Source organism: Sapajus apella, unplaced genomic scaffold (assembly GCF_009761245.1).
Source record: "Sapajus apella isolate SASKATOON/1434 unplaced genomic scaffold, GSC_monkey_1.0 scaffold16, whole genome shotgun sequence".
NCBI lineage: Eukaryota > Metazoa > Chordata > Mammalia > Primates > Cebidae > Sapajus > Sapajus apella.
Window position 1 is genome coordinate 15798483 of NW_022436956.1, and position 27421 is coordinate 15825903.

The following is a 27421-nucleotide window of genomic DNA, read 5'->3' on the forward strand; positions in this document are numbered from 1 at the left end:
CGCGAGACGCGGGGTGTGGCTCTGCCGGCTCAGGCATGATGAGGCGGCTGCCCGCTGGGTGGCGCCGATTTCCCGGGGAGGTCCCTTCTGGGCCCCCGGCTGAGGTGGGGGAAAGGCAGGCAGGAGCCGAGGCCGGGGAGCCCTCTGCGTCAGCTGCTGCTCACTGCGCCGTGCCAGCGCCAGCCGGGTCTCACCCGCAGCTCCATGCTTGTGCCCGGTTCGACTCGTCCATCCTCCAAGAAAAGGCAGGTAAGTGCCACCTGTCGGGGATTCGGGGATCAGTGCCGGTTTGGGGCTCAGAAAGTAAGGTGTCCATGACAGCCTGGGCAGAATGGGCACTAGATATAGGGCGAGAGCCGGCTATTCAGGGGCGCTCCAGCTGTGGCTGCCAAATGTGTGGGGGCTGCCTGCTGAAGCCCAGGGTGCCAGGAAGAGCCATCTGTGTGCTGATCAGTGTATTCTAAGGAAATGCTGCCTCGGCGGGTCCTCCTCGCTGTGCCCTGTGTATATCGGTGGTCTGTGACCCGAGAGTGACACCGACAAACCCCCTTCCCACGTGTGCTTGCAGCTCACTTGCTGCTCTTAAAGCTCCCGGGGCTGTAGCTGGTCAGATCGCTAAAGGGGGTTGGGGGCGGGTTGGGGCAACAATTAAGCGGAAGGCAAGATTTTCCACCAATCCCAAATCAGAAAGAGGCAGCTTTGAAATTCTCACCAATCCCAAACCAGAAGCAGGCACGCGGTTCTCCAAAGAGAGCAACTTCTTAACAGTCAAGAGAAGCCCTAGCCAACCCATTCTAGCCCTTCCCTGAAGAGTGAACATCCTACCTCTTAACCGGGCTGCTTTTAGAATGGGACTGAGCTGGAAGTAGTGCTGCTCACCTCCCCTGAAACGGACATGAGAACATCCCCCAGATGGACCCCCGGAAAGCGGAGGAAAGGAGAGCTGACTGGGCTAAGGTCGAGGCAGGCCCCCCTCCTTTGATGCTGCAGATGCAATGTCAGACTGAAGTCAGAATGAGGACTGGAATGAGGGCGTCCTCTGAAGTGCATCATCAGGACCTGGGCTGAGTCAGTAGCCTGTGCTAAGACAGGGTGGAGGCACCAGCCTGGGTACTCCCAGTCCTCAGGGAGAGCCATCGAGAAACGTCCTGAGAGCAGACAAGTGCACCAAGGCCAGAGAGGCTAAGAACGCTGTTCCTTCCTCTTGTGACCCCACCCAGCCCGTCTCTGTGACCCTGGAATCCTGAGCCCTCGCACAGGTAGAGTGGAACCACCCCGGAGGGGCCAGGCGTTCTCCTGGTGGCCTGGGGGAAGCTGCGCTTGCTGTATTTTTCTAGGCAAAGGGGGAAGGAGCCCAAATGGGCTTGGCCTTTCTCTGCTTGGTGGACTGGACATCTAGGAAGATGGCAAGCCTTGTTTGCCCTTCCCAGTTATGGGACATGGTCAGTTCAGAAAACCATGGGACTGTTCTCTGGTATTAGAAAGGAACACTTCCCCAGAAGTAACCTTCCTTTTCTCCCTAGGAAGGTTCACCTGGTAAGGTGCTATTACTAATAATACCATTAATTATAATAATAAGTGGAAGTATTCAATATAATCATTTATTGAACTCTTATGTGCCAGGAAATTTACAAATACTATTTTATTTAATCCTCACAATATAGACCATTATTAAATTCCTGTTTTGCAGATTAATAGCTAAGGTTTAGAGAACATAAGTGACTTATCCACTATTTCAGAGCCAATAAGGGAAAGAACTAGCATCCAAGCCCAGGCCTAGAAGTCCATTAGAAAAGAATATTGGAGGCCGGGCGCGGTGGCTCAAGCCTGTAATCCCAGCACTGTGGGAGGCCGAGGCGGGTGGATCACGAGGTCAAGAGATCGAGACCATCTTGGTCAACATGGTGAAACCCCGTCTCTACTAAAACTACAAAAAATTAGCTGGGCATGGTAGCACGTGCCTGTAATCCCAGCTACTCAGGAGGCTGAGGCAGGAGAATTGCCTGAACCCGGGAGGCGGAGGTTGCGGTGAGCCGAGATCGTGCCATTGCACTCCAGCCTGGGTAACAAGAGCGAAACTCTGTCTCAAAAAAAAAAAAAAAGAAAAGAATATTGGACTGAAACCTGAGTACAGTCCCCTTTCTGCTTCTCACTATCTGTATATGCCCTTGAGCAAGCTGCTTGCTTTCTCTAGGTCTACTCTGTTTCAAAATTAGAGTGGGATTAGTGGTATGGCTTCTTCCTGTCTCTAATTCTGTGACTGACTGCTCCAGAAAATCCACTTTCTCTGTATTTTTGCCTCAAGTTCCACCCCGACCCCTCCATGCTCTTCTCAGTCCTCTGTCTCCTCTTGAATCTCCCGACTGTTCCCCTTCAAAACGCCCCCCTTCCAAGAGTCCTCACAGACCTCCTTGGCTGGCACTGGCCCGAAAGGGCAGCCCCTCAAGGGTGGGCATGCCACTGCCCCTTTAATTCTCCCAGGCTTGGAATGTAAGTGAGTCGCACTCGCCATCTCTGTGAGGTCAGATAAGATACTATATATATCGGAGTCAGTAACCTGAGCTCCGGATTACCCAGCCTGGAGTCAGGCTCCAGCTTCTGGGCTTTCCACTGCATTCCCTGCCCTGCTGGGGAAGAAGAAGCCCCCAAGTCCCATCCAGTGCCCCTGGACACAGGTCAGTAGCTGCCTCTTTGGTATCTGAGCTTCTCTGGGACTCTATCAAGAGGGGAGACATCAGTGAATCTGGGAGAGCATGTGAAGGCCACCCCACCGGGCCTGGTGGGTATCGGGGCAAGACCAAAGGCCCCCCCAGAGGCTGAGAACAGAGGAAAGACGAGGCTCTAGAAGAGAGGGAAGGAGACTGGGGCTCACCCCTGGGGAGGGAACACCAGAAGAGTACCTGGGCAGAGGTGGTTGGAAAAGAGAATTTAAGGATCCCAATACTTCCTGGAGGCCCATTTCTTTACCCTGTCTTGGAAGTGTAGAGATGCCCACCCACTCACAACCCCAAATCAAGGTGCACCCTATGGAGACTGCCCTGGACCCACCCACTTCTTCTCCACCAGTCAGGATTCTTGCCTTAATCTCTAATCTCTTTATCTCCTTCCCTCCCCAGCTCTTGGGTAACTACTGGGAGCAGGAGAAAGAAAAATGGACCCAAATCCCCTTGGATGACCCCCTGCCAGGGCAGGCAAGAGGATTAGGCTGGTGGATCGCTGGGTGCTAGCCCCTGATAGAGCGGCTAGTGACAGGCTGGAGGGGAGGGGGCCGAGGCCCTGGGGCCTGAGAGGAGTAGGCAGAGTTCAAGGACTGTTTGAGCATAAATATGCCCCGCCCCAATCCCCTACTCCACCCACGCCCTCTACACCTGCCAGGATTCCCTCATCCCATCCTCCAGGACCCGACACTTGTGCCCCGAGAGTGCAGCATGTAACCCAAGCAGCTGGGAGGGAGGGTCAGAATGCAGATGGAAGGAAACAGGCCCCTCTCACAGGCTTTGTCCTTCAAGGTCAGCACATTCTGATGCTGTTAGCAAGTGGCTTTAGGAAGCTCTGAGGTCACCACTGAGGAAGCTCCCAACCACCTGGTGGGACTGGCTGGGACTCCCCACTCACCTGTTCTGAGCGCCTGAGCAGGAGGGAAGAGATTTAACCCTGTTTAGGTGTGCTTCGGAAACTCAGCTAGAGGCTCTCTATCTAAGCAGTAGCAAAGTCACAGTAGCAAAGCAGGCTTTCATCCCAGAAAGCCAAGCAGATCTGGGCAGAGAGAGAGGCCATGAAGTTTACTGGGATGTGGGGCATCATCCATCTCCTGCCCCCGGGGCCAGGAGTGCCTGGGATTCCTGGGGAGCAAGTCCCTCCCCTGGCTGGGCAGGTTAGGGAGCCCTTCACCTGAGCAACAGGAAATGACCGTGGCTGAAGCAAAGGGGCTGGCTGCCCCAGGGAGACGGGTTCATTTCAACCCCTGACTCACCCAGCATGGGTACCTTGAGGAGTGGGCCAAGCTGCAGCCAGGGTGGGAGGCTGGGGGCTTTGCTCACAACCAGGCCAAGAACCCAAGGCCCTGAGCTGGGTTAGATGCTGGTACCAGGGGACATGCAGGGGCTTGGCACAGTGGGTGCAATGGAGGCTTCCTGGACCATCTCTCAGCCGATCAGTATTGTTCTGGGGCTCAAGTTGCGCCTGGCTTCACTTTCATTCGCCTGCAGTGGAAAATCCAGAGGACTGCTCCTGCCGGAGTCTGTACACCCCATGCTGTTGCTGGACGGCGGACACCTGGATCCTGTGGCGGTCCTTCCTTCAAACCCCTACCCATGGGTCCCAGTCCTGACCCGTCCCATGGAGAGTCAGGAAAGAGTGAAGCAGGGGTCTGGGCTTCAAGCCAGCTGTAGCAGACAGAGCACAGGTCCAGCCCAGCTCTGCCTCTGCTCCCAGTGTGACTTTGGGAAATCCACATCACTGCCAGCATTGTCAATTTCCTCATCTGCAAATGGGCATTAGCACAGCACCTACCGCCTAAAGGAGTCAGGAGGATTCAGTGAGTTAATACACTGTGTCCCAAGCCTTAGAGCAGTTACAAGCTTTAATAACTTCAGAAATACAAATGCTAAAAACATTTAAAAGTTTCCATATTTAAATTTATTGTATATTTATTTTTTGAATTGTGAATCTTTTTGAATTTTAATTTTATTTAAATAATTTAATCTGTCCAAAGATGTTTTTAGTTGGAGACATTTATGTCTGTAAGGATTCAAGCTTAAACCTGCACTAAGGTTCTTTGGGGTGCTCTGTATATGAAGCGCACCTACAAGAATGGGTCACGTGGCGAGGGCCGATGCGAGTTGGTGTGAGGCTGTGGAGAAGATGGACTCAGAAGCTGCATGTGAAGTACTCAGCATGCCTGGGGCCTGGTTCAGAGGTGTCAGCACCAGCCAGCCCGGGGTGACAGCTGCTTGGCTCAGATGTCCCAACAGGAAGCCGAGTGCCTTTGTGCAGAGGAATGCTGCTACACCTCCCAGGAGAGGGAAACTGAGCAAAGCAACAGGAATCTCTGACAGAGAAGAAAGAGTCAGGACACCTCAGTGAAGATGGCCTAGAGGAGGCGCTGGGCAGGGGACTGCCCCCGTTGTCCAAGACAATGGACACCTGGGGAGGCGCTGCCTGGAGCTGCGTGCCTGTACTTGCCAGCTCTGGGTAAACAGTGAAAGAAGCTGGGCAGCAGGGGCCCTGCACTGGGCAGGGAGGGGTATGAGGGATCCCAGCCAATCGGCTCGCCTCCCGCTGCCCCATGAAAGGGCCATTCAGTTCAGGCTGTTCCTGTGGCAACAGGGGGACTCGCAGCCATGTGAGTGCCCGTCCTGTCCCTGTCTTGCGCAGCGAGGCTCCAGCCAGGGACCCAGCCCGCTCTCCTGCCCATGGTGCATTCTGCAGCCTCCAAGGACAGCTGTGCAGGTAATGCCAAGGGGCACCAGCCGAGGCTGTGCTTTCACCTGGAAGGTGCTAGGACTTCTGAGAGTGAAACTGGGGGTTGCAAGAGGGGAGAGACATGTGCAAGGCCCCGGCCCCAATAAGGGCCCTCTCCCCAGACGTGGGAACTGTAGCTAGATGTCAGAGCCGAGAGGCAGCTTCCATGGGGTGTTAGTGATGGCCTGACTCCCAGGGCTGCTGAGAGGAGGGGGAGGGGTCTGGCAATCACCTGCCAGATGGGAGGGAGTGTAGGGATTTGGGAGCCCTCCTGGGATTCTGTGGGCCAGAGATGTGGCCAAGCCTCCAGCTCCAGAGCCTTTTAGAGCTGTCTGCCCCTGTCCTCAGTACCTTGTTTGGCCCCAGCACTTCTGCGTCATCTGCAGGGCCAGGGGATGTCACGGGCTTGGGGCGCTGCCCGCAGAATACCAATTCCCTGGGAGCTTTAGTGTGGGGGAGGGGGAGGGAGAGCTGTGGGGAGGAGCCATGACCTCATACCCTTGTTGCGGGGGAGGGGAGTTGGATCTGATTGGCTGCCTGGTGTCCCAGAGCCCAACTCCTGAGACCTGGAGTCTCTTTGACTTTACATTATTGATGGAGTTTTCCAAAGCGCAATAGAGCAGGACTGGGCCCCCCACCTCAGCCCTGTGACTGTCTGTCCTTCCTGCTGTGGTTTCCTTCTAACACTGTATGAAGTCATCCCTCAGTTACCTTTTCCTAGAAAAGGGTGAAAGTTGTGCTGGGCCCACTGGGCAAAGGAGTATACATGAAGGGCCAGGGGTCCCCTGGGCCAGGTGGCAAAAGGGTAGGACAGTAAGGTGGACCAGGCCTTTCTGATATCAGCCTGGACTGAAAATTGCTGGAGTTCTCAGGCAGGGTCAAGGAATGCTGTTCTGGGTGGGTGCCGCCTGCTCATCTCCCAACCCTGTACCTACCCCAAAGCCTTGTGTGGACTGGTATTCTACAGCTTTCTGCCAAGCCCTTGCATTTGGGGTTTGGCACCAGCTCCTCTCTGCCCTAATAGGCTGGGTTGCCAAGCCAGTGTCTGCTGAGTGACCAGATGTCTGCCCACTGCCTGCTTCTCTCACTGAGGGCTGCAGGGGAAGGCCTGGCATCCCAAGCTGAGGCCAGAGGCTAGCCAGGCTGGGAGACGGCCAGCCCTGATATTATCACAGACCTACAGAGGGCAGAGCCATGCTGCCCCAAAGTAGCTGGGGGAGGAGATGGTAACCACTGTCCTTGTGCAGCCCTTCACGTGTTATCTCATTTATTCCTCACAGCAGCCCTGTGAAGTAGGAATTACGAGGATGATGGTTTTACTGATTTACAGATGAGGAGGTTGGGCTCAGAGAGGTTACAAAATTGCCCAGCTAGTCCATCACAGGGCAGGTCGCATGACTCTGAGAGTCCTGGATGGCTCCGCTTCTGTCCCCCTAGAGAGCCCCCCAAGAGCCCCTGATGCCCTTGAGGAAAGGCATCTGACCTACTTGCTCCTATGCCACTCCAGTTCCACTGGATAAAGCCTGCATGTTTATGGCAATGGAGGGCCTCTGGAGGTCCCCAACTGAGCCTAAATCTGACTCTGGGGTGGTAACTTAACGTTAAGTAGAAAGAACACTGGGCAGGATTTTAAAGACCTGGATTCCAGTCCTGGCTCTGCTGGTGTGTGGCCGTGGGCAAATAAGCACCACTTTTCCAATCTGTACAACAGATAGATTAAAATGCATGATCCTCTGGGGCTCTCAAAGCTCCACATTCAGCAGTTTCTGTGTTCCTTCACTAGACCCTCCCCTGCTGCAGGGCTGGAGCAGGGAAGGACTGGGAATGCCACCTGCAGTGCAAGATTTGGGACTGTAGGGGGTCCCCTTTGCACAAGCATCGCCAGGAGCAATTTGGGATCCGTACTGGTAAAGGAACCTGTGTTGGCAGAGGAACTCTTGGGAGGCCACAGGCCCTAACTCCACTTAGAACAGAAGCTTAGCTCAGTGAAGTGAGTGAGTTCTACTTCATGAGCGCCCCTCACTGTGGGACCAAACAGCAGGTGCTGGTGTCTGGGAAAAGCCCTGGGATGGAGTCTGGAGACCACGTTCTGGCCTCTCGCTGCTGAATGCTCACCACCTCCCCTGCCCACCCACACCCCATTACTTCCTCTCTTAAGCCTCCTTGACCTCACAAGGGATCTGACCAAATGATCTTCAGGTCATTCCAGCGCAGACAGTCTAGGATTCCAAAAAGACACCTGCTCATCACATAAGTCCGAAGGAACAGAATGTTTTTTGTTTTTTGGTTTTTTAAATGAAGTCTCGCTCTGTCGCCCAGGCTGGAGTGCAGTGGCACAATCTTGGCTCACTGCAACCTCCGCCTCCTAGGTTCAAGCGATTCTCCTGCCTCAGCCTCCGAGTAGCTGGGATTATAGAGCCTGCCACTACACCTGGCAAATTTTTGTATTTTTAGTAGAGACGCAGTTTCACCATGTTGACCAGGCTAGTCTCGAACTCCTGACATTGTGATCTGCCCACCTCAGCCTCCCAAAATGCTGGGATTACAGGCATGAGCCACCTCGCCCAGCCAGAAGTGATCTTAACTCCTGAAATATCAAGCACTTTCAACCCAGGGGTCAGTGGCATCTCCCTAGCTCAAGAGTCTCTGCAGATGCTGAGGCAATGGGATTTAGGCTGGAAGAGTGTGCATGGCTTGGTGGGCTGTGGAGGTCAGGTAGCCCCTGCTTGCGTGTTCGAGTCTTTGAATGGCCAGGATGCACTGACTCCCTGTGTGGCATATAAAAGCCACCTTGTCCCTCAAACTCTCACTGGGGTGTAAGCACACAGGTGCAAGCAAGCCCACATGCATACCTGCGTGCATGTGTTTCTCAGCAGCCAGCCTGTCTCTCATGGAAATAGACAGGGAGCTCTGAGGTTCTGGCCCAGCTGGGGAGTGGGTGCGTGGGTGCCCGACACCTCGAAGGGCCCTTTGACAACTGCTCTCCTTGTCTTTCAGCCCATGAGGCTCCCAGTCCCCACTGAGTGCCGCCCTGAAGGATGTCCCAGCTCTCCTCCACCCTGAAGCGCTACACAGAATCAGCCCGCTACACAGATGCCCACTATGCCAAGTCAGGCTATGGCACCTATACCCCTTCCTCCTATGGGGCCAACCTGGCCGCCTCCTTACTGGAGAAGGAGAAACTTGTTTTCAAGCCGGTCCCCCCCAGCAGCTTCCTCAACCGTCCCCGTACCTATGGCCCCTCCTCCATCCTGGACTATGACCGGGGCCGCCCCCTGCTGAGACCTGACATCACTGGGGGTGGTAAGCGGGCAGAGAGCCAGACCTGGGCCACTGAGCGGCCTTTAGGCAGTGGCCTCAGCGGGGGCAGTGGATTCTCTTATGGAGTGACCAGCAACTGCCTCAGCTACCTGCCCATGAATGCCCATGACCAGGGGGTGACCCTGACCCAGAAGAAGTCGGACAGCCAATCAGACCTGGCCCGGGATTTCTCCAGCCTCAGGACCTCAGATAGCTACCGGACAGACCCGGGGAACCTGGGCCACAGCCCCATGCTGGCCCGGACGCGCAAGGAGCTCTGCACCCTGCAGGGGCTCTACCAGGCAGCCAGCCGCCCTGAGTACCTGGTCGACTACCTGGAGAACTATGGTCGAAAGGGCAGTGCCTCTCAGGTGCCCTTCCACACCCCTCCCTCACGAATCCCTGAAGTCCTCAGCCCTACCTACCGACCCATTGGCCGCTACACGCTGTGGGAGAAGGGAAAAGGTCAGGCTTCTGGGCCAACCCGCTCCAGCTCCCCAGGGAGAGACAGCATGGTGAGTTTACCCTTGGGGATGGGGACGGGCTGGGGAGGCAGCTACTGATGGAGAACAGCCAGGTTAAGGGCACGACTCCCAACCTGACTGATGATTGACAGTGGCGGAAACAAGAGAAGTTATCCCGGCACGTCTGGTGCCCCCGGGGCTCCGTGCCAAGGGGAAGGGCTTTCCCACTCTGCCTAGAAAGCCCCCTCAGGGCCTGTGCACTCAAGGATAGTTGAGTAATGCTCTCAGGAATGCTCTGCTGCCCCCAATGCACCACTCTTCTCACCTTCTCCTTTTCCATCTGACATGCCAGTGTCTCCTGCAGGCCCTGCCCTGACCTGGGCTGGATGCGGGGGCCCCAGACCACCTGTGCATCCTGTGGCAGGAGGGCCTCCTTGCTGTGGTTGCATCTCCCCTCCTATGCAAGCTTTATTCCCTAACCCTGAGGCCTGGCTTTACATTTGAACATAAGACATCTGGAAAAGAGGGACTCCCCTCTGAGTGACACTGGCATGCTCAGGTCCAGATTATCGGACAGAAATGCTTATTATGTGGCTTTGGAGAAAATAGTGGAGAAATTTTTGTCTAGGGCTTGAGACAATCCAATGCCTCTGTATTCCAGCCTTGCCTCAGCTGGAATGAGGGAAGAGGCTCTGCTGGAGACTGACCAAGGGCTGGCATGGCCTGGCTCGCAATGAATCCCTGAACACGCCTCTCTTGGGGCACTGATGACATCTGCCTTTTTCTGTAGTTACTAGTGTGCCCATTAGGTGGCAAGCTCTCAGAGGAGGAAAAAGAGATCCCATCACTAAATCCTCTGCCATGTGCTTCCCACAGTGGGAGCTGCCCTGCCGATTGGACGATGGATGGATGGATGGGTGGGTGGGTGGGTGAATGGATGGATGGATTGGTGGGTGGGTGTTGAATGGGTTGGTGGATAGGTGGGTAGGCGGATACATGTGTAGGTGGCAGGTAGATAGACGGACAGGCAAGCATATGGGCAGGAGAGCTGGGTGCTGTGTCTCCTCCATTACTTTACCTACCCCTCCCTACTCCTAGGACAAGTACATTTTGGAAACAACAGCTGTGCCACAGCAAGCAATACTGCTTGGAGGGCTGATCCAGATAAATGGAGCAGGGGTTCAGGACTAGGGGAAGGACTTTGAAGCTTGTCATAAGTAAAGGTCTTGAGAGGGCAACTTGGATATTACTTAGGGAGTCTTGGCTTTGCTGTGCCATCTGTGAAGTGGCACAGAGATAGAAATGCTGGTATCTCCCAGAACATTCAGACCCTGACAAGGCAGGGCTGGCTCCACTGGAGAGCTAGTGTAGAAAGGCGTAGAGACGAGACATGTGTCATGACAGAGCTGGCCTGGGAGGGAAGTACCTGCTCTCAGGGGTCCACATGCTGGGTTTGGGGTGGAGCAGGATTCACTTGGACACAGCTGGTGCTGTTCATCCCCGGGGCATTTAGAAAATGGCTCTCCTCTGAGGTGGGCAGACCACATGAGGTCAGGAGTTTGAGACTAGCCTGGTCAACATTGTGAAACCCTGTCTCTACTAAAAATACAAAAATTAGCCAGGCGTGGTGGCGTGTGCCTGTAATCCCAGCTACTCAGAAGGCTAAGGCAGGAGAATCACTAAGGCAGAAGTTGCAGTAAGCTGAGATTGTGCCACTGCACTCCAGTCTGGGTGACAGAGCCAGACTCAATCTCAAAAAAAAAAATAAGAAAAAGAAAATGGCTCTCCTCGGAGGGGCCCAGGTCCTCTGAAGGGCTTCCTCCCTTTGCTCAGAAGAGGGCTCACTTAAGTAGGGCTTAATGATTCACCCAAACCCACTGAAGCAAACTCTCTCAGGATGGAGCCTGGGAAGCTGCTCTTTTCTCAAGCTCTTTGGGTGATCTCTAGTCATGCTAAGGTGGAAAACCACCTTGCAGCAGACTAAGCTACAGACCCACCCTCAGCCTCGATCATGATAGCCATATCCCCCTTTACTGGGGGCAGATTCCACTGGAAATCTACCTCCTCCCCACACAGGCATGGCTCAGCCCTCCTTGGAGTCTGCCTCCCCTGCACCCCTCCAGAAGGGACAATCCCGGCTCCACCCCCAGCTCCAGAGCCAAGGTGAAGGGAATTTTGAGAGAGGACCTCACAGAAGTGGCAGATCGCCCTGGGGCAAACTCAGCCACCCTCATCCAGAAGCAACTCATAAGGCACTTTAGCCCGGAATGCCCTGCAGTTGAGCTAGTGTTTCACTCAGAGCTCATGCCCCAAAAGATACTGCCAACCAGCAGAGGCCTCTCCGGGTCAATGGTGCAAGATCTTTATTTAACCTCACCCCTCTCTCTCCACCCCTCTTATCCTCACTTCCTGGAGCACAGTGCACCTTGCTGAGGTGAGAACAACCCTGCTCGTGAAGCCTGGGCCACTTCTTTCCATAACTGGGTGCAGTTTCTTTCTAGATCTCCATCTGAGGATCTTGCCTTTTGAGGCACTCATTTGTGGTGCTCAGCTTACCAGCAACGTGACCTCAGATAGCTTCCTTAGTTTCTGAACCTGTGTCCTCCTCTGTAAAATGAGTGATCATTGTTCCCACTTCATAAATTACTTGAGGAATGGAAAGATGATGTATGTGAAAGTGCCTGGCACGTTGCTTAGTAAATGTCAGTCCTCCTCATACCCTTCCAGTGCTTTAGAAGGCAAGAGATGTGTGCAAGCAACAGTCCCTGCCCTCAGTGCCTTCACAATTCACTTAGGGAAATAAGTTTGTTTGGTTTTGTTTTGTTGGAGATGGAGTCTCGCTCTGTCTCACTCAGGCTGGAATGCAGTGGTGCAATCTTGGCTCACTGCAACCTCCGCCTCCCAGGTTCGAGTGATTCTCCGGTCTCAGCCTCCCGAGTAGCTAGGCCTACAGGCATGCACCACCACACCAGGCTAATTTTGTATTTTTAGCAGAGACAGGGTTTCACTAAGTTGGCCAGGCTGGTCTCAAACTCCTGACCTCCGGTGATCCGCTTGCCGTGGCCTCCCAAAGTGCTGGGATTACAGGCACGAGCCACTGCGCATGGCCGGGAAATAAGTTCCTAAATAGGTGCAGCCGGGAGGCAGCCCTGGGTGCTCCTGAGTGTCACAGTTGGAGGGAAAGGGAGAGGTCATCTGAGGCTGGGACAGTCTGGCCTCTCTAACCTTGGACACCTATCGGCTGGGCTGTATTTCCTTATGCATATAAGGGAATGATCACACCTGCCCTGCCCCCCTCATAAGCATGCCATGAGGCTCAAGGCAAATAATGAAGGTGAAGGAATCTGAAATCAGTAAAATGCTGCAGAAGAGGTCATTTGAACTTAAGGGGGAAAAAGAGATCATAGAAAGGGGGCATTTAAGTTGGGCATGGGAGCTCACGCCTGTAATCCCAGCACTTTGGGAGGCCAAGACTGGCAGATCACCTGAGGTCAGGAGTTCAAGACCAGCCTGGTCAACATGGTGAAACTCCATCTCTACTAAAAATACAAAACTTATCTGGGCGTGGTGGTACACGCTTATAATCCCAGCTACTTGGGAGGTTGAGGCAGGAGAATTGCTTGAACCCAGGAGGCAAAGGTTGCAGTGAACTGAGATCATGCCATTGCACTCCAGCCTGGGAAACAAGAGTGAAACTTCACCTCAAAAAACAAAAAAAGAAAGAAAAAAGAAAGGGGGCATTTGGCAGCTGACTAGAGTAGGAAGGGTGCCCCCAACCCTGTGGGAGAAACAGGTAAAAAAGTACACCCCGTGTCCCAGGGGGTCCTCAGGGTAGCTGACCGGAGCTACAGCTGGCATTCATTAAGGGAGGTCAACAGCAGGCTGTGACCAGGGAGAACAGTTCTAGCCAGACTTGTTTCCCTCATTAACAGTAACGGGCAGCATGCATTTTGAATATCACAGACTCAGCTAAGCATGAGTATAGAACTGGTGGGGGCAGGGGGCACCACATAAATTTGGAATTATCCCCTCCCCATGCTTGTGTAAGCATCAACAAAATGCCAGGCCAGGGGAGCACAGCTCAGCGCTTGTATCACGAGGGCCTGCCCTGAGACTCCACCTTCTGCTTAAAATGCAGGCAGGGAGGAGGAACAGTGATGGTGGAAAAAAAGCGTTCACTACCCCTAGTGGGGACTCCAAGCCAGCCCAGGTGGCTCAGCCCTGCAGAAAGCCAGGAGCCCCAGTCCCAACCCTGCCATCTCCCCATCCGCCCCACCTTTCCTCTTCCCGGGGCCTATGGAAGGACAAGCTGTTCCCACTCAGCCCTGCCAGGGTTGCGCTTTAACCCCTACAATCCTTCCTAATCCTCCTCTGCTCCACCCCTCCAGCTGCTCCTCCCTAGCCCTGGCATTCTGCCTGCTGGCCTCTGCCCAGCCCTTGTCCTGCCCTGCCCAGGCCATCCTCTCCTCTCCCCAAGAAGAGCCAGGGGTTGGCCCAGCGCCCTTCGGAGCACAGTCGGCAAGCTGGGCACCTGCAACTCAGATGCAGAGCCAGGGCCAAGGCTCAGTCTGACCCAGCCTATTCTCACCCACCCAGTCTCTCCCACACCCTTTCCCTCTGCTCCAGGATCTGTTTCTAGGAGCAAAAGGTCTGGGAAACTGAGTACCTGGGTCCTGTTTGCCACTGGGGCTGCTGACTCATCTTCCAAAGCCTTGGGTTCCAGCTGTTCAGTGACAGGGTGATTATATAAACTGAGGTCATGTGATTTTTCCCTCGGGTGGGACTTTGGACTTGAATGCTACCCTGCAGTAAGCGGAGGTTACTCCAAAGTGAACAAGTTGCGGATAGCAGGGGCTGTCGGGGAGCTCCTCGGTGAGAAGTACAACTCGCCTCGCCTCTCGTCCCTCGCCTTCTTGCTCCATTCACACAGCCATGCTGGCCTGCATCCCTGCTGCCTTGCTTATCCAGCTTGGCAGCCTGAGATCCTGGGGTCTGTCCTCACCTACTCCCACCCCGGGCTCACTCAGCCACCCTGAGGAGGTTGAACTTCCTGAGGTTATGCATCTGTGTTGGGAGGAGGTTGAACTTCCTGAGGTCACGCATCTGTGTTGGCAGCTTGAGAAGGTCAGTAAAAGACCTTAAGCCAGAGGGACCATTTGGCTAGGAGCTGTACGAGCTGCTGAGAAGGAAAGGGCAGTGGGTTTGTGGTTTGCGACTAGAATCAGCAAGGCACTGGTGTCTCCATCCCTTGCAGACTGGTTGTGGGCTGTATCCTGGCTGGTAGCCTTGGTGCTGCCTTATCCAGGCTCAATTTCTCAATCGGTGCCCAGCACCATCCTCCCGCCTCCTCCTCCACCCCCGCTCCAGGATGTCTTCATGAGTTAATGTGGTGCTGGGGTGGGACTCAGCAATGCAGAAGTTAATCCAAGCCTGGCAAAATGTTCCTTGCCCCTGGGGGAGCCGCTCCACTGACCACCGGCTGCAGAAATGAACGGCATGTTCAGAGCCCAAAGCTGCACACGTGGCCCCTTGTACCCTCTCACCTCAATACATACATAAAGCTAGCGCTCCAGATAGAGACATATGCAAAAGAAGGAAGTGTGTGGGCCGCTGGAATCCATCTGGTTCAGGCCAGACTGCCTGGGCTCAAAGGAGTGCAGAGCTTTTGGCCTCCTGGAGTTCATGTCATGCAGGGAAGCAGACCTTCCTACAGAGAGTGGGGAGGACGGGCTGACCCTCTCTCCCCAAGATGCACTGTGGGGCAAAAGCCCAACACCTAATAAGGACTTAGAGCCCCTACCATTCATCCATCAATCAGGTCACTGGTCTGTCCATTTGCAGTGGTAATCGCAGGCACGTGCTGGGAGCCAGGCTTTCAGACAGCTGCCTGAGCCTCAGCAGTGTCACCAAACCCTGGCCCAAGCTGCCCACGCAGATCTGGGAGAAGCAGGATACTCTCAGTCCCTGCCCTCGTAGAGGTAGCCCTGACTTTCATTTATATCACTCCATCATGCCAGGAAGGATTTCAGGTAAAGAAAATGACTTATCCTACAGGGGAAGCAGGCCAAACCCAGGTTCTGAGGAATGGCAGTCAGGATGCAGGAATGAGCCCAGCTCAGATTAGCTCAGTGTATTTGAGGCACAGAGAGTCACTGAGCCACAGCCAGGTTCCGATGCCAGAAGCCTCTATCCTTTGTATCCATCCCACTCCAAGAGTGGCAGTGAAGAGAAAGGGTCTCACAGAGACCCTGCTGGCTGAGAGATGAGCCAAGGTCCTTTGTGGCAGTGCCCTGCAGCAGTCAGACCTGCTTGACTAGACTGGACGATGTGTGAATTCTTTCCCCCTACCCCAGACTTCTCAAAGTGCTCCCATGCTAAAGCTCTCCCCAGCTGGCCCTCCCTGCTCCTAGCAACCCCTCTAACCTCCTAAATCCCAAGGAAGAGGGAGAACAAGCTGGCAGAACACTAAGATGTCCTGGGTAGGAGTGCTCACATCGCTGTGTGTAAGTCACGGGAGACAGGCCAAATACTATAGTGGGTTAGCACCTCTTGGTTCAGGTCCCCCTTGGCCCAGCAATACATGGTTCAACATGCAAAACCAGATTCACGCCCCACCCTCTGAGGCTCAGTGGGACTTCCAGGATTCCCCACAGAGCCTGGTCTGGTCCTCTTTAGAGACAAGATCAACACCATTCATTAAGAACCCACTAAGAGAACCCACAACCCTGCCCTTGAGGAGGTTTCGGTGTGCTGGCATAACCATGACAGACCACACACAATCTAAGACCATTTACAGGACTCTTAGAAACACTTAGAAAACAAAGATAAACATATTAAGATAAATGACTGTGCAAACTGAATGCTCATAGACTGAGGATATACAGTAATGGGAGTGTTTCGAGCTGGGCGGAGTTAGTTAGGAAGATGCTTTTGGAAGAGCAAGCTTTTTTTTTTTTTTTTTTGAGATGGAGTTTCACTCATGTTACCCAGGCTGGAGTGCAATGGCGTGATCTCGGCTCACTGCAACCTCCGCCTCCTGGGTTCAGGCAATTCTCCTGCCTCAGCCTCCTGAGTAGCTGCGATTACAGGCACGCACCACCATGCCCAGCTAATGTTTTGTATTTTTAGTAGAGACGGGGTTTCACCATGTTGACCAGGATGGTCTCGATCTCTTGACCTCGTGATCCACCCGCCTCGGCCTCCCAAAGTGCTGGGATTACAGGCTTGAGCCACCGCGCCCGGCCCGAAGAGCAAGCTTTAAGCAGAAGTTACAAGCAGGTAATTGGCAGAGAGCAGGAAGTACATCCCAGAATTTCCTGTTAAAAGTGTGGGTTTTTAATAGGACAAAGCCCCACATTGTCATTTATTAACTTTGTGGTCCTGGCAAGTCATTTGACCACTCTAGGCTTAAGATCCTTCACCTATAAAATAGATGTAATAAACCAGGTGCGGTGGTTCATGCCAGTAATCCCAGCACTTTGGGAGGCTAAGGCTGGCAGATCACTTGAGGTCACGAGTTCATAACCAGCCTGGCCAACATGGTGAAACCCTGTCTCTACTAAAAATACAAAAATTAGCTGGGCGTGATGGCATGTGCCTGTAATCCTAGCTACTCGAGAGGCTGAGGCAGGAGAATCGCTGGAACCCAGGAGGCGGAGGTTGCAGTGAGCTGAGATCGCGCCACTGCCCTCCGGCCTGGGCGACAGAGCGAGACTGCATCTCAGAAATAAATAAATAAATAAAAACAAAACTAAAATAAGAGGTAATAGTTACTACAGCATGATGTTATTGTAAAAATTAACTGTGATAATATATATATAAAACCTTTAGCCCAGTGCCTGGCATCTAATAAGTACTTAATTTGTGGCAGTTTTGGTTTTTGGTTTTTCAGTAGAGGATAAGCGCAGGCTGGTTGACAGCAGTGGTCACAGAAGACTGAGGGTGGTGGGCCTGTGGATAGACAGCCCCAAAGAAAGCCTACCTGGGGCTTTGGGGCTGGATGCAAGGGCAGGTGCTCTAGCTGTTTCAGAGCAGAAGAGTGATATGATCAGATGCAAACATTGCTCCAGATGGTATAGGGCTGGCTTGAAAGGGCTTGGCTGGAAAGGAAGCTTGGAGAAAGGCTGCTGCGGTTTGTAGAGGGTCCAGGTTCAGTCAGAGTCTGGGTGAGGACAGTGACTGCAGAGATGGCCCCTCCTCATATGCCCACCCTCACTGATCAGACTGTCTATGGCTCCTGTCCCCTGCCCCCTCCTCCCACCACACTGCTGGCACACAGGGGAGGGGGCAACCATCCCCACCCCTCTCTCATTGGCAGTTGGCGCAAAATTGCTGCTTTATGGGTGGCCTAGGGTACAGCCATACGTGTGTCCTGGATACAGTCCCCATGTAGCTGCGGTCATGTGTGCATGTACATGTGGGGATGAGCACACCAGAAGGAACAGAGGGAGCCCACAGATGAGTAACAGCATTCACTGCTGCCTCTCCGAGTATTTTTAAATGCTAAAAATACTGGCTAAAAATAGCCAGCAAGCTCCAAACAAGATACTTTCTCTAGACAGATTCGTGAGCTTCCCTGTTAGGTGGAGAGGTGGAGCATCAGAAACAAAACCCAAAGACCCCTGATCTTCAAGCATGGCTATGTCAGAGTAGAACGCTTGCCCCCACGCCAGTTGAGTGCCTGTTTCCCCACGATTGTGTTACTTTCTCCCCGCCTCCCCAAAACAAGTCAAACTTGAGAGTGGGAGAGCTGGAGCTGGGTAATTGGTTAGAAGGGACCAGAAAAGGTTCTTTTCAAGAGCCAAATGAGAAGGTAACCTATTGGACCTTACAAAATATGAGCACTGCCTCTCTTGATAAGGGGCCAAACAGGACTGTTGTGAGGAGGGCAGCTCAGTCCCTAGGCCCTGAAGGTTCATCTTCTTAACCTGGGTCCATTGACCTCCACAGACTGCATGAATTTTGGGCTTCACGGGGGGGCCTGAGTCCCCCCACCAAGGTTAGACAAAAGTTTCTGCATATGCATATTTCGCCCTGAAGAGAGTAGAGCTTTCATCACGTTCTCAAAATGGTTTGCAGCCCCACCAAGAGTTAGGAAGTGTATGCTGCCTTGAGGGAAGCTCACCCGGCTGGCACTGGGTCTTGGGGAGACGTCCTCTGCGGGCCCCAAAGATCACTTATCCTGAGCTGAGCCTCAACCCCGAGGCCGGCCAGGGCCTCCGGGCTCCGGTCCTGCCTACCCCGCGGGCCTGCCTGGCCGGGGGTCAGCCGGCTGGGGGTCCGGGGGCGCGCGGGGGACGCTCGGTGGGGTAGGACCGACCTTGCCGCCTCGCCTGGGTCCGCGTGCCGGCGCCGGGGGCGGGGCGGAAGCGGGGAGAGGCGGGGGACAGGAGGGACGGGGCAGGATGGGCGGGGCTGAGGGCCTGGCCCCGCCCCAGTGTGACGTCGCGGGGCCCGAGGCGCCGGCGGGGCCGCCAGTCGGCCGGAGCGCGAGAGCCGGGACCCGGGCGGTTGGCTGCGCACGCTGGGGAGGTTGAGGCGGAGGAGCGCGCGTTGGGGCCCGCGGTAACCGTTACCTCCAGGCGCCGCGGACCGTGTCCTGTGGCGGTGTCGTCGGCCTCGGCGTCCGGACTGTGGCACCGCGCGGGGACTTCCCCCGCGCCCCCGCTGCCAACGTTAGGCGAGGGCCAGAGCCCGCCGCCCGCCCCCCAGCATGCGCACCTCGTACACCGTGACCCTGCCCGAGGATCCCCCCGCCGCCCCTTTTCCCGCCCTCGCCAAGGAGCTGCGGCCGCGCTCCCCTCTCTCCCCGTCCCTGCTGATCTCCACCTTCGTGGGGCTCCTGCTCAACAAAGCCAAGGTACGCGGGCCCTTTTCCGGGATCCCCGCGCCGAGGGCCTGGGGTCCCGTTTTCTCCCCGGATCCCGCCCGCCACGCGCCCCTCGGCAAGGGGACGGATTCTTCCCAGCCCCCTCCTTTCCCAGGGTCTCCTGGCAAGGAATGCCCCCTCCCCAGGTGATCTCACGCTTACTCGCGGTCCCCTCCCCTGGTGGAGGTCCGAGGAGGCCCCCTTGTCCCCTCCCTGTCAGTGACCCCGGCACCAGGTGGTGACTGTTGGCCTCTCAATTGCTGGCACCTATCTGGACAGGTTCAGGAAAGCGTAACCTTGACTGGGTCTTGGTTGGTGTGCTGGGGCAGCACGCTGGGCCCTAAGGGGGTACTCCTCCCAGGCCAAACTCAGGCCAGGAAAGCTGGGCACAAAGGGGCCACCTCCCCCTCACTGTCCACCAAGGGCTCTTTCTCAAGGGTTGGTGACAGGGGTCCTTCGAACCTGTGAAGGGCAGAGGAGGTGCAGACAGGTGACAGAGGGCAACTTCCCTTTCTTTCCGCCCTCTCCATTTCTGCAGTGGTCAGTGGGTCCCTCCGTGGAAGCAGCCCCCAGGGGAATGCCAGGGCCGAGGCTGGGCGCTGCCCGCTGGGGAAAGGAAAAGGGGCCCCGGCTTGACAGGTCTTATGTAACAGGCACCAGCTCCCATGCTGGCAGTGCGTGCCTTGCCCCGTGCCAGGGCCACACCAGTCTTCCCAGCTGCAGCCAGGACTCAGGGCCGACCCTCACTGCACAGGTTGAAGTAGGGGGGAAAGCCCTTGACTGGGGTCTCAAGTGTGAAGACACAAACCTCAATCGGCCTCTCCTATGGTAGGGTGCCCAGATGCTACCTCCGCATTAACCCAGGCAGGGCTCTCCTGAGCCCCCGCTTCTCCACTGGAAGGTGAATGCTGTCTATTTGCTGATGGTGAAGGTGCCATCTGGTCTCTGCAACAGTGCTTGCTACTGAGTGAGAACTAGGTTTGCTGATGGCTACGTGGAAGGAGGAAGCCTGGGTCCAAACTTTGTCAACTCTTTGCACATGTGTCCCAGCCTAACAGGGTCATTTCCTTCTCTGGCTTTCACAGTAAGAGGCTGGCTGTCTGGGGTCTCCCACCTTCTGCACATCTAGCCCCTTTCTCTCTCTTGGCCCTGAGGAAGGATTGTTTGCCCTGTAAGGAAGGTCACTCTGGGGACATTTTGTTCCCCTCTCAAATGGAAAGTGCTGACTTTCCCTGGGGCTCCTGATTTCCTATTCTTGGCAGAAGAATATCTGGCTGGGCATAGAGCAGCCCCACTCCCCGCCTCCTCTGTTGCCCCCCACTCCTGTTGTCCACCTGCCTTCTACACAGAGCACCTAGAAATTGGCATGTGGTTTTGAGCTCAAGAAATTTTAGACAAAGGCATCAACCCCTATAACATAACACCCCCACAACATAGCAACCAAGGGTCCTAAGGATGCCTTAAAGGAGCTTCTCCCATCTCCTCACCCCCCCAGGCCAATAGAGGGGTTAGATCCTCAAGAATAGTAATCATGGGTGACGAAGTGTTCTTCTTGCCCCTCACTCCTGGGTCAAAATTAAGTGTCCACATCTTAAAACACCACAGGAGTGCCTCCGTGGAAAGATGACTCTGTTTTCCCATTTCCCCACCCCCACTAGCACTGAGTGACTGTTGTCTCAGCTGAGAGCCTGCTTTGGTGAACATTGACATGGTCACCAGTGGTAGAAACCCGACAGCCTATTTAGAGAGATGTCATCTGAGGCATGGGGGCTAAGAACTAATAAAGTCAAAAATAGACATAAGAGTGGGTATTCTGTTGTGGGCTAGCTTTAACATTGAGTTCCGAGTGGGCAGCATGGAGACTTTTGCAGCATTTCACCAATTTTGGAAAATGCTAAGAAGGTCTTTGTCCCAGGGGAATTATCTGTTTCGGCCCTCTTGCTGTCAGTAAGTCGGATTCAGATGTTGTTTGGGGCCATATACTGCCAGCCCTACCCAAGTTCTCCAAGGATGCTTCTATCCCACCTGCTGCCAATTGGCTTTTCTCTCTAGCTGCAGGTTTAAACTGGGTCTCTTTTCTGGGTATATTTTTCTTCTCTATCTGTTAGTGTTAGCCCTGACAACTGGCCAGGAAGGGATCCTCTTACTTGTGGGATCCGTAAGGCAGTTCTTGAGAAAAGCCCTCCTTCAGCCTGCTCCTTCCCCCACCCCCTCCCCCCAGCTGACAACCTCATGGGCTTTGAGCTGCTGACAGCCTCATAGGCTGTCAGCACACGGCATGAGTAATTTTAGCTGAGTTATTTCAGGCTCCTGTTCTGATCAGAGCTGAGCTGGCCCCACGCATGCCCCAGTGTTGCTCCAGAGTTGCCTGCTCCCAGTCCCCTCCCTGAGAGAGGGGGTGGCAGACTCATCTGCAAACTGTTTCTTTAACCCTTTGAGCCTGAAGGTTTTCTGACTCCTTGGAGATATGCCCAGGATTAGCCAAGAGACTTTGACAAATAAGCTCAGAGTCCTCGATCCTGCACCTGTTCTCTTTCCAACCCCCTCACCCGCCTCCGCTATAAGGCCAGCAGCAAGAGTGGCACTTTCAGCCAGGCCCTAGCCTCTGCAGGCCCAATCTGCCATCACAAGGACGGCAGTGGCCAGTCAGGATGTTGAAACCTGAGCCAGGCAGGGAGGATTCTCCCAGCCTTTTAATCAGCCCTTAGGAGCTGAGCTCAGCTGGAAGGAATTCCACCTGTCTCTGGCAATTCAGAATGGCAGCTTACTGGAGTTTTTCCCAATGAAGATCAAAACTCAAGGTGTTTTGTGGCTTAGCTTTTCAAAACCTCCTTAAAGCGTCCATTATGAGAGCTACTTTATATATTGGACTTCTAGGAGTACAAATATAGGTCATTTGAGATAGCACCTGGATTTGGGACTCGAAATTTGTTACAGCAAGGAGTCAATATGTACCAAATATGTGAATTCCTAATCTCCACTGTAGCAGAGAATGGACAATAACATCAAATGGGGGGCAAGGAGATACGTACTCCAATACATACTCAACAAAAGCAAAGCCCTGACGAATATTTTTGTTGGATGTTGAAAATAATAGGCATTCCTCAATCCTCTTTCCTACAAGGTACATAGATGGGTAAAGTTGAAGAAAGAATATTATGTATGGCCTGCTGCCTGTGGCTCCAGTAAATTGCACAAGAGCCCAGCACAGGCCTACCATCTTTGCTTCCACCTGATCACCATGTGTTCTTTGCTTACAGAATTCTAAGAGTGTCCAGGGTCTGGCTGGTCTTCGAAACCTTGGGAACACGGTGAGTTCTTCCTGGCCCGCTTCTGCCCCAGGCCTACCCACTACTATCCTGACTGGAGCCATATAACCAGAGTCCCCTCCTGGCTGTGTCTGACTCCATACCCGCTCAGCCAGTTGGCACCTGCCCCTCCTGGCTGGTGTTTCACAGAATTGCTGGGCTGTGCTTTACCCACCCCCAGCAGGAAGCAATGCTAAAAGGGAGTTGCCCTTTTACCCGTCAGTTTGCTCCTCTCCTGGATCCTTCCCCTCAGGGACGCCCATCACTTCCCGCACACTTCTGTCCGTCATGTCCACGCCCTTTTGCACACCTCTATAGTAAATAACCAATGATGTCACCTATGCCTGGAGTGGGGATTTGCCTCACTTCACCCCTTTCACCTATGAAAAGAAGAACTTGAGCCTATGAGAGGATTCATTTCTAGGAAGATGAAGTTGCTAGTAAGTAGCAGAAGTGCAGGCAGGACTCTCGTCTCCCCTCTGATTGCCTGGTCATCTCTTGCAGTGCTTTATGAACTCAATTCTGCAGTGCCTGAGCAACACACGGGAGTTGAGAGATTACTGCCTCCAGAGGCTCTATGTGCGGGACCTGCACCACGGCAGCAATGCACATACAGCCCTCATGGAAGGTAAGGGGCCTCCATGTGCGCCTGCCTCCCCTCCTGATGCTCTCCACTTCACTGGGGCTGTTCTAGGAGTTGTGTCTGAGACACTCCTGTCCTGTCGTTCTCTGCTTGCTTTTTGTTGGGATTCTAGTTTCAGAGTTTCTTACAGAAAATATCTTAGCTGTCCTACACACCCTCTCCTTCCAATAGAGTTTGCAAAACTAATTCAGACCATATGGACCTCATCCCCCAATGATGTGGTGAGCCCATCTGAGTTCAAGACCCAGATCCAGAGATACGCCCCACGCTTCGTTGGCTATAAGTAAGGGCCTTGCAGACACGTCCTCCTTAGTGGGTGGCAGGAGGAGCAGGTTCTTAGGACAAGAGATGTTGCTCACCGTCCTTCCTTTGGGTTCAGTCAGCAGGACGCTCAGGAGTTCCTTCGCTTTCTTCTGGATGGGCTCCATAATGAGGTGAACCGAGTGACACTGAGGCCTAAGTCCAACCCTGAGAACCTCGATCATCTTCCGTAAGAGGAGAATGCTGTGGGGAAAAGCAAAACTTTTGTGAAGCTGAGATTTTTACCTACCACTTTAGGGTTAATGATTTGAGGAGAATCTGATTTACTTTTGAAGATTAAGAATCTAGATTGACAGACCCTTAAACGTAAGTTTTGAGCTCTGACCCAATTGTCTTCTCTCTCTGGTTCCCAGTGATGATGAGAAAGGCCGACAGATGTGGAGAAAATATCTAGAACGGGAAGACAGTCGGATCGAGGGTAAGCACATGGAAGGGAAGATGCCTATTTTCACTGTTACCTGCTCTTGCCTGAGGGGAGAATGAAAAGCCTACGAATCACTCTCCCGGGGAAGCCTGTTTCTGTCCCGTGTCCAACAAACCAAAGCAGGAGCAGCAAGAAAGAAGATGCTGTGCAGGCCGGCCACAGTGGCTCACGCCCGTAATCCCAGCACTCTGGGAGGCTGAGGTGGGCGGATCACCTGAGGCCAGTCTGGCCAATAGGGCAAAACCCCATCTCTACTAAAAATACAAAAATTAGCTGGGCGTGGTGGTGGGCACCTGCAATCCCAGCTACTCCAGAGGCTGAGGCAGAAGAATCACTTGAACCCAGGAGGCAGAGGTTTCTGTGAGCATAGATGGTGCCACTGCACTCCAGCCTGAGCCACAGAGTGAGACTCTGTCTCAAAAAAAAATAAAAGAGGCTGTGCAGAAGACCATGCTCTACTTCCTGTATTTCAGCATCTCATGGCCTTTTCTTCCACAGATCTCTTTGTTGGGCAGCTAAAGAGCTCCCTGACATGTACAGATTGTGGTTACTGTTCTACAGTCTTTGACCCCTTCTGGGACCTCTCACTGCCCATTGCTAAGGTAGGCACCCCAGTTGTCCCCCTCTTTGAACTCCCTCTCCCATCCTTTCATGTGATGACCTCTGACCTTTGCTTTTTTTCCCTTTCCAGCGAGGTTATCCAGAGGTGACATTAATGGACTGCATGAGGCTCTTCACCAAAGAGGATGTGCTTGATGGAGATGAAAAGCCAGTAAGTCACCCTTCGGTAATAGCAAGAACACATTTCCATGGGACCTACTGGGAAGATGCTGATACCAGCAGATCCAGCTGAGGAGTGATTGGATTGGGGCCCACTGACTTCCCCCCACAAGTTCTTTGTTTGTCTTATCTCAGACATGCTGTCGCTGCCGAGCCAGAAAACGATGTATAAAGAAGTTCTCCATCCAGAGGTTCCCAAAGATCTTGGTGCTCCGTATCCTTAAGATCCATCAGGGCTGGGACATGACTTTCAAGGGTGACTGATGTTAGGGGGCCAATAGATGAGGGGAACAGAGCCATAGGAAATGGACCGTGTAGTCTTTCCTTTTGCTGTCTGCTCTTGTGCGTTGGTTTGACTGTCCTTGACTCAAGCCAATGCCAGATCTGAAGCGGTTCTCAGAATCCAGGATCCGAACCAGCAAGCTCACAACATTTGTGAACTTCCCCCTTAGAGACCTGGATTTAAGAGAATTTGCCTCAGAAAACACCAGTGAGTAGCTTTGAGTAGGCAGGGCAGAATGAAGCCGCAGGTGTGCAAGGCCGGAGGGGAGGGAGGGTAGTGGCCAGCGAGCTGCTGCCAGACCAGGAAGGAAAGGCTGGAGGGAGGGAGTGGGGGCACGGGGGGCCTCAGGGGCTTGACAGCTGCCTCTTCCTCAGACCATGCTGTTTACAACCTGTACGCTGTGTCCAATCACTCCGGAACCACCATGGGCGGCCACTATACAGCCTACTGTCGCAGTCCAGGGACAGGCGAGTGGCACACTTTCAACGACTCCAGGTGAGAGCCAGGGCTGGGCCGGGGCCCCTGACTGTAGCCACCCCACCCCGCACGGCTTCCACTAGAATGGAAGGGGAAGTTCAGGGCCACGAAGCCGCTGCCCGTGGGGAGGCTCCCTGAAAGCAAGGCCGGCTGCGGGGGCACGGCTGAAGAGGCCAGCGCGGGGTCTCCGGGTCCTGCCCTCTCTCCGGGCTGACTCCCGTTCTCTCCGCAGCGTCACTCCCATGTCCTCCAGCCAAGTGCGCACCAGCGACGCCTACCTGCTCTTCTACGAACTGGCCAGCCCGCCCTCCCGAATGTAGCGCCAGGAGCCGCGTCCCTTCTCCCTTCCCCGTGGTGGCCCCGCTCCCTGACTTTTTCAAAAAGACAAAAACAACAACAACAAAAAGAAAACACAAGCCTGACAAGAGAAAAACAAACCTGAAGCTGCCGAGCAGGAGTGGATGCAGCCTGGTCAGGGTCTGGAGCAAGGAGCCGGGCGCTCCCGAGCCGTGGCCCGGCAGGGAAGACCGCCTGGATATGGAGCCAGCGTCGCCCCGTGCCCGCGGCGTCTCCGTTTGTATTTGTAAGCCCGTGGTCTTCCTGTGTGTCCGCAACAGCCGTGTCTGTGGGGAGAAGACCCTCGCTGCCCCGCTGCCCGCCGCAGCGCCGACGCCTCCGGGGGGACAGCGCCCTCTGGAGCCCGCTGGGAGCATCGCCGCCTGGACGCCCGCGCCGCGGAGGACCGGCGCCCATCTGCGCCCGCACCGCTTGCCCGTCCAGAGCCGAAAAACACCCATGAGCCAAGAGCCCTCTTCACGCTGCTAACTCCAGGGGACAGACGAAGGGACATCTTTGGAAAACGCTGGTTTTGGTTTTTAAAAATCCCAACTTTTTTTTTTTAATTTCTGTAACTAAAGTGTTTAGACTGGAATGCTCTCCTTCAGGCCTCTTCACAGCTGGGACATTGCACTGGTCTTTTTTTTTTTTTTTCCAAGTACTACTTTTTTAATCTAGCCCCCCATGGTGCTAAGTGGGCGTTAGCCAGGCCCCAAGCACAACCACAGTAGACCTGGGATCTAAAACAAGTTTCTGTTTTGGGGGTTTGGTGGTCCTGTTTTGTTTTTTAATGTTTTGAATGGAATCTAGTTGCCTCCAAGAATTGTGCCTTATAGCATTTGGGGACCAGGGGGTAACTGCCCCTCCCTGAAATATCCCTCAGCCTCTTCCCTTTTCCCCAGTGCTGTGTTCAAACCCGCCCGGGGAGGGGTCCTGCTCTTAGCTGGTTGTGCATTGCACTGACTCGAAGAGGAAAGCAGGTAGAAGGAGATTCCTTCCCACAGTGCATCAAGTTCTTCCCGCCCACACCCTCTAACCCGCCCCTGGTCTGCTCCCCAGCTGTTTGAAGGATAGCACAAGCCCCTCATCCCTAGAGCTTCTCTCTCTTATTTATTCTCTTAACATCCCTTTCCCCCTGGCCTTCCTGCACCCACCCCCTTCTCAGAGCCTCCTAGACATAGCCCCTTTGGACCGAGTTTCTCAGGGATGCCCAGGCCGCCCCTCAGCTCCTCTTGGTGTTGGTCTTCAGTCCTGCAGTGGGAGCTGGAGCCTGGGTATTTGGGGACATCTTGCCTCAGTGGTATGGTTCCTTCCCGTGGGCTCAATTTTGCCCTACATAGCTGGACAAAGCTCTGTGCTGTCCTAGAGAGTAAGGCTGTCCAGCGCCAAGGACTGAAGCACTGTGCACCTGTGCACACCCACACAGCTGGGCCCAGCTTGTGCCCCGCAGAGCCTGGCATCTTCCAGGCTTCCAGGAGGAGGCATCAGAGAAAGATACCCTGAGTTTTACTGGCCTGACACCCTTCTACAGGGAAGACCTGTGAACCTGAGCCCAAGGGCAAGTGTACACTTGTTTACTGTGTAAGCAAGAGTAGAAGAATGTCTAATGTACAGTGGAACCTTGTACAGAATAAATAATAGCTTTGAGAAATCAGTCAGCAGATGTTGGGATCTTGATTTGGGAGTGTTTGTACCTAGGAAGGGCTCCTAGTATATTAGGGGCCATCTATTTCAATGCTTCAACCAGTTTGTAA

At 54.1% G+C, this 27421-nt stretch overlaps 1 protein-coding gene and 1 long non-coding RNA gene across 6 annotated transcripts in view; one reads left to right on the forward strand and one right to left on the reverse strand.

Annotated features, from left to right (window-relative positions):
* The window catches only part of LOC116556155, a 141049-nt gene extending 122514 nt beyond the window's left edge, over nt 1-18535 (reverse strand). The window contains exon 1 of the long non-coding RNA XR_004270869.1: nt 18352-18535. This is a non-coding gene — a long non-coding RNA (uncharacterized LOC116556155). The remainder of the gene's footprint in view (nt 1-18351) is intronic.
* USP2 (ubiquitin specific peptidase 2) lies at nt 1-27325 on the forward strand. Of its 5 annotated transcripts, none has more exons than XM_032285196.1 (13): nt 1-249; nt 8461-9278; nt 22356-22406; nt 22908-23031; nt 23218-23329; nt 23426-23536; nt 23721-23785; nt 24290-24393; nt 24483-24563; nt 24707-24785; nt 24954-25061; nt 25229-25349; nt 25564-27325. In XM_032285196.1, the coding sequence occupies exons 2-13, from the start codon at nt 8502-8504 to the stop codon at nt 25649-25651; spliced, it is 1821 nt and encodes a 606-aa protein (XP_032141087.1). In that variant the 5' UTR covers nt 1-249; nt 8461-8501; the 3' UTR covers nt 25652-27325. The 5 variants fall into 5 exon arrangements, with proteins under 5 accessions (XP_032141087.1, XP_032141086.1, XP_032141088.1 ...); XM_032285195.1 differs by lacking the exon at nt 1-249 and adding an exon at nt 2132-2675; XM_032285197.1 differs by lacking the exon at nt 1-249 and adding an exon at nt 5329-5451.
* The last annotated feature ends 96 nt before the right edge of the window (nt 27326-27421 follow it).

What these genes read in the sequence shown, in the direction of transcription:
- USP2 (XM_032285196.1), top strand. Translation starts at nt 8,502, where the DNA reads ATGTCCCAGCTCTCCTCCACCCTGAAGCGCTACACAGAATCAGCCCGC. An exon ending in ACATACAGCCCTCATGGAAG is followed by an intron (nt 23,032 to 23,217) that starts GTAAGGGGCCTC and finishes TCCTTCCAATAG; the next exon opens with AGTTTGCAAAACTAATTCAG. An exon ending in GGAAGACAGTCGGATCGAGG is followed by an intron (nt 23,786 to 24,289) that starts GTAAGCACATGG and finishes TTTCTTCCACAG; the next exon opens with ATCTCTTTGTTGGGCAGCTA.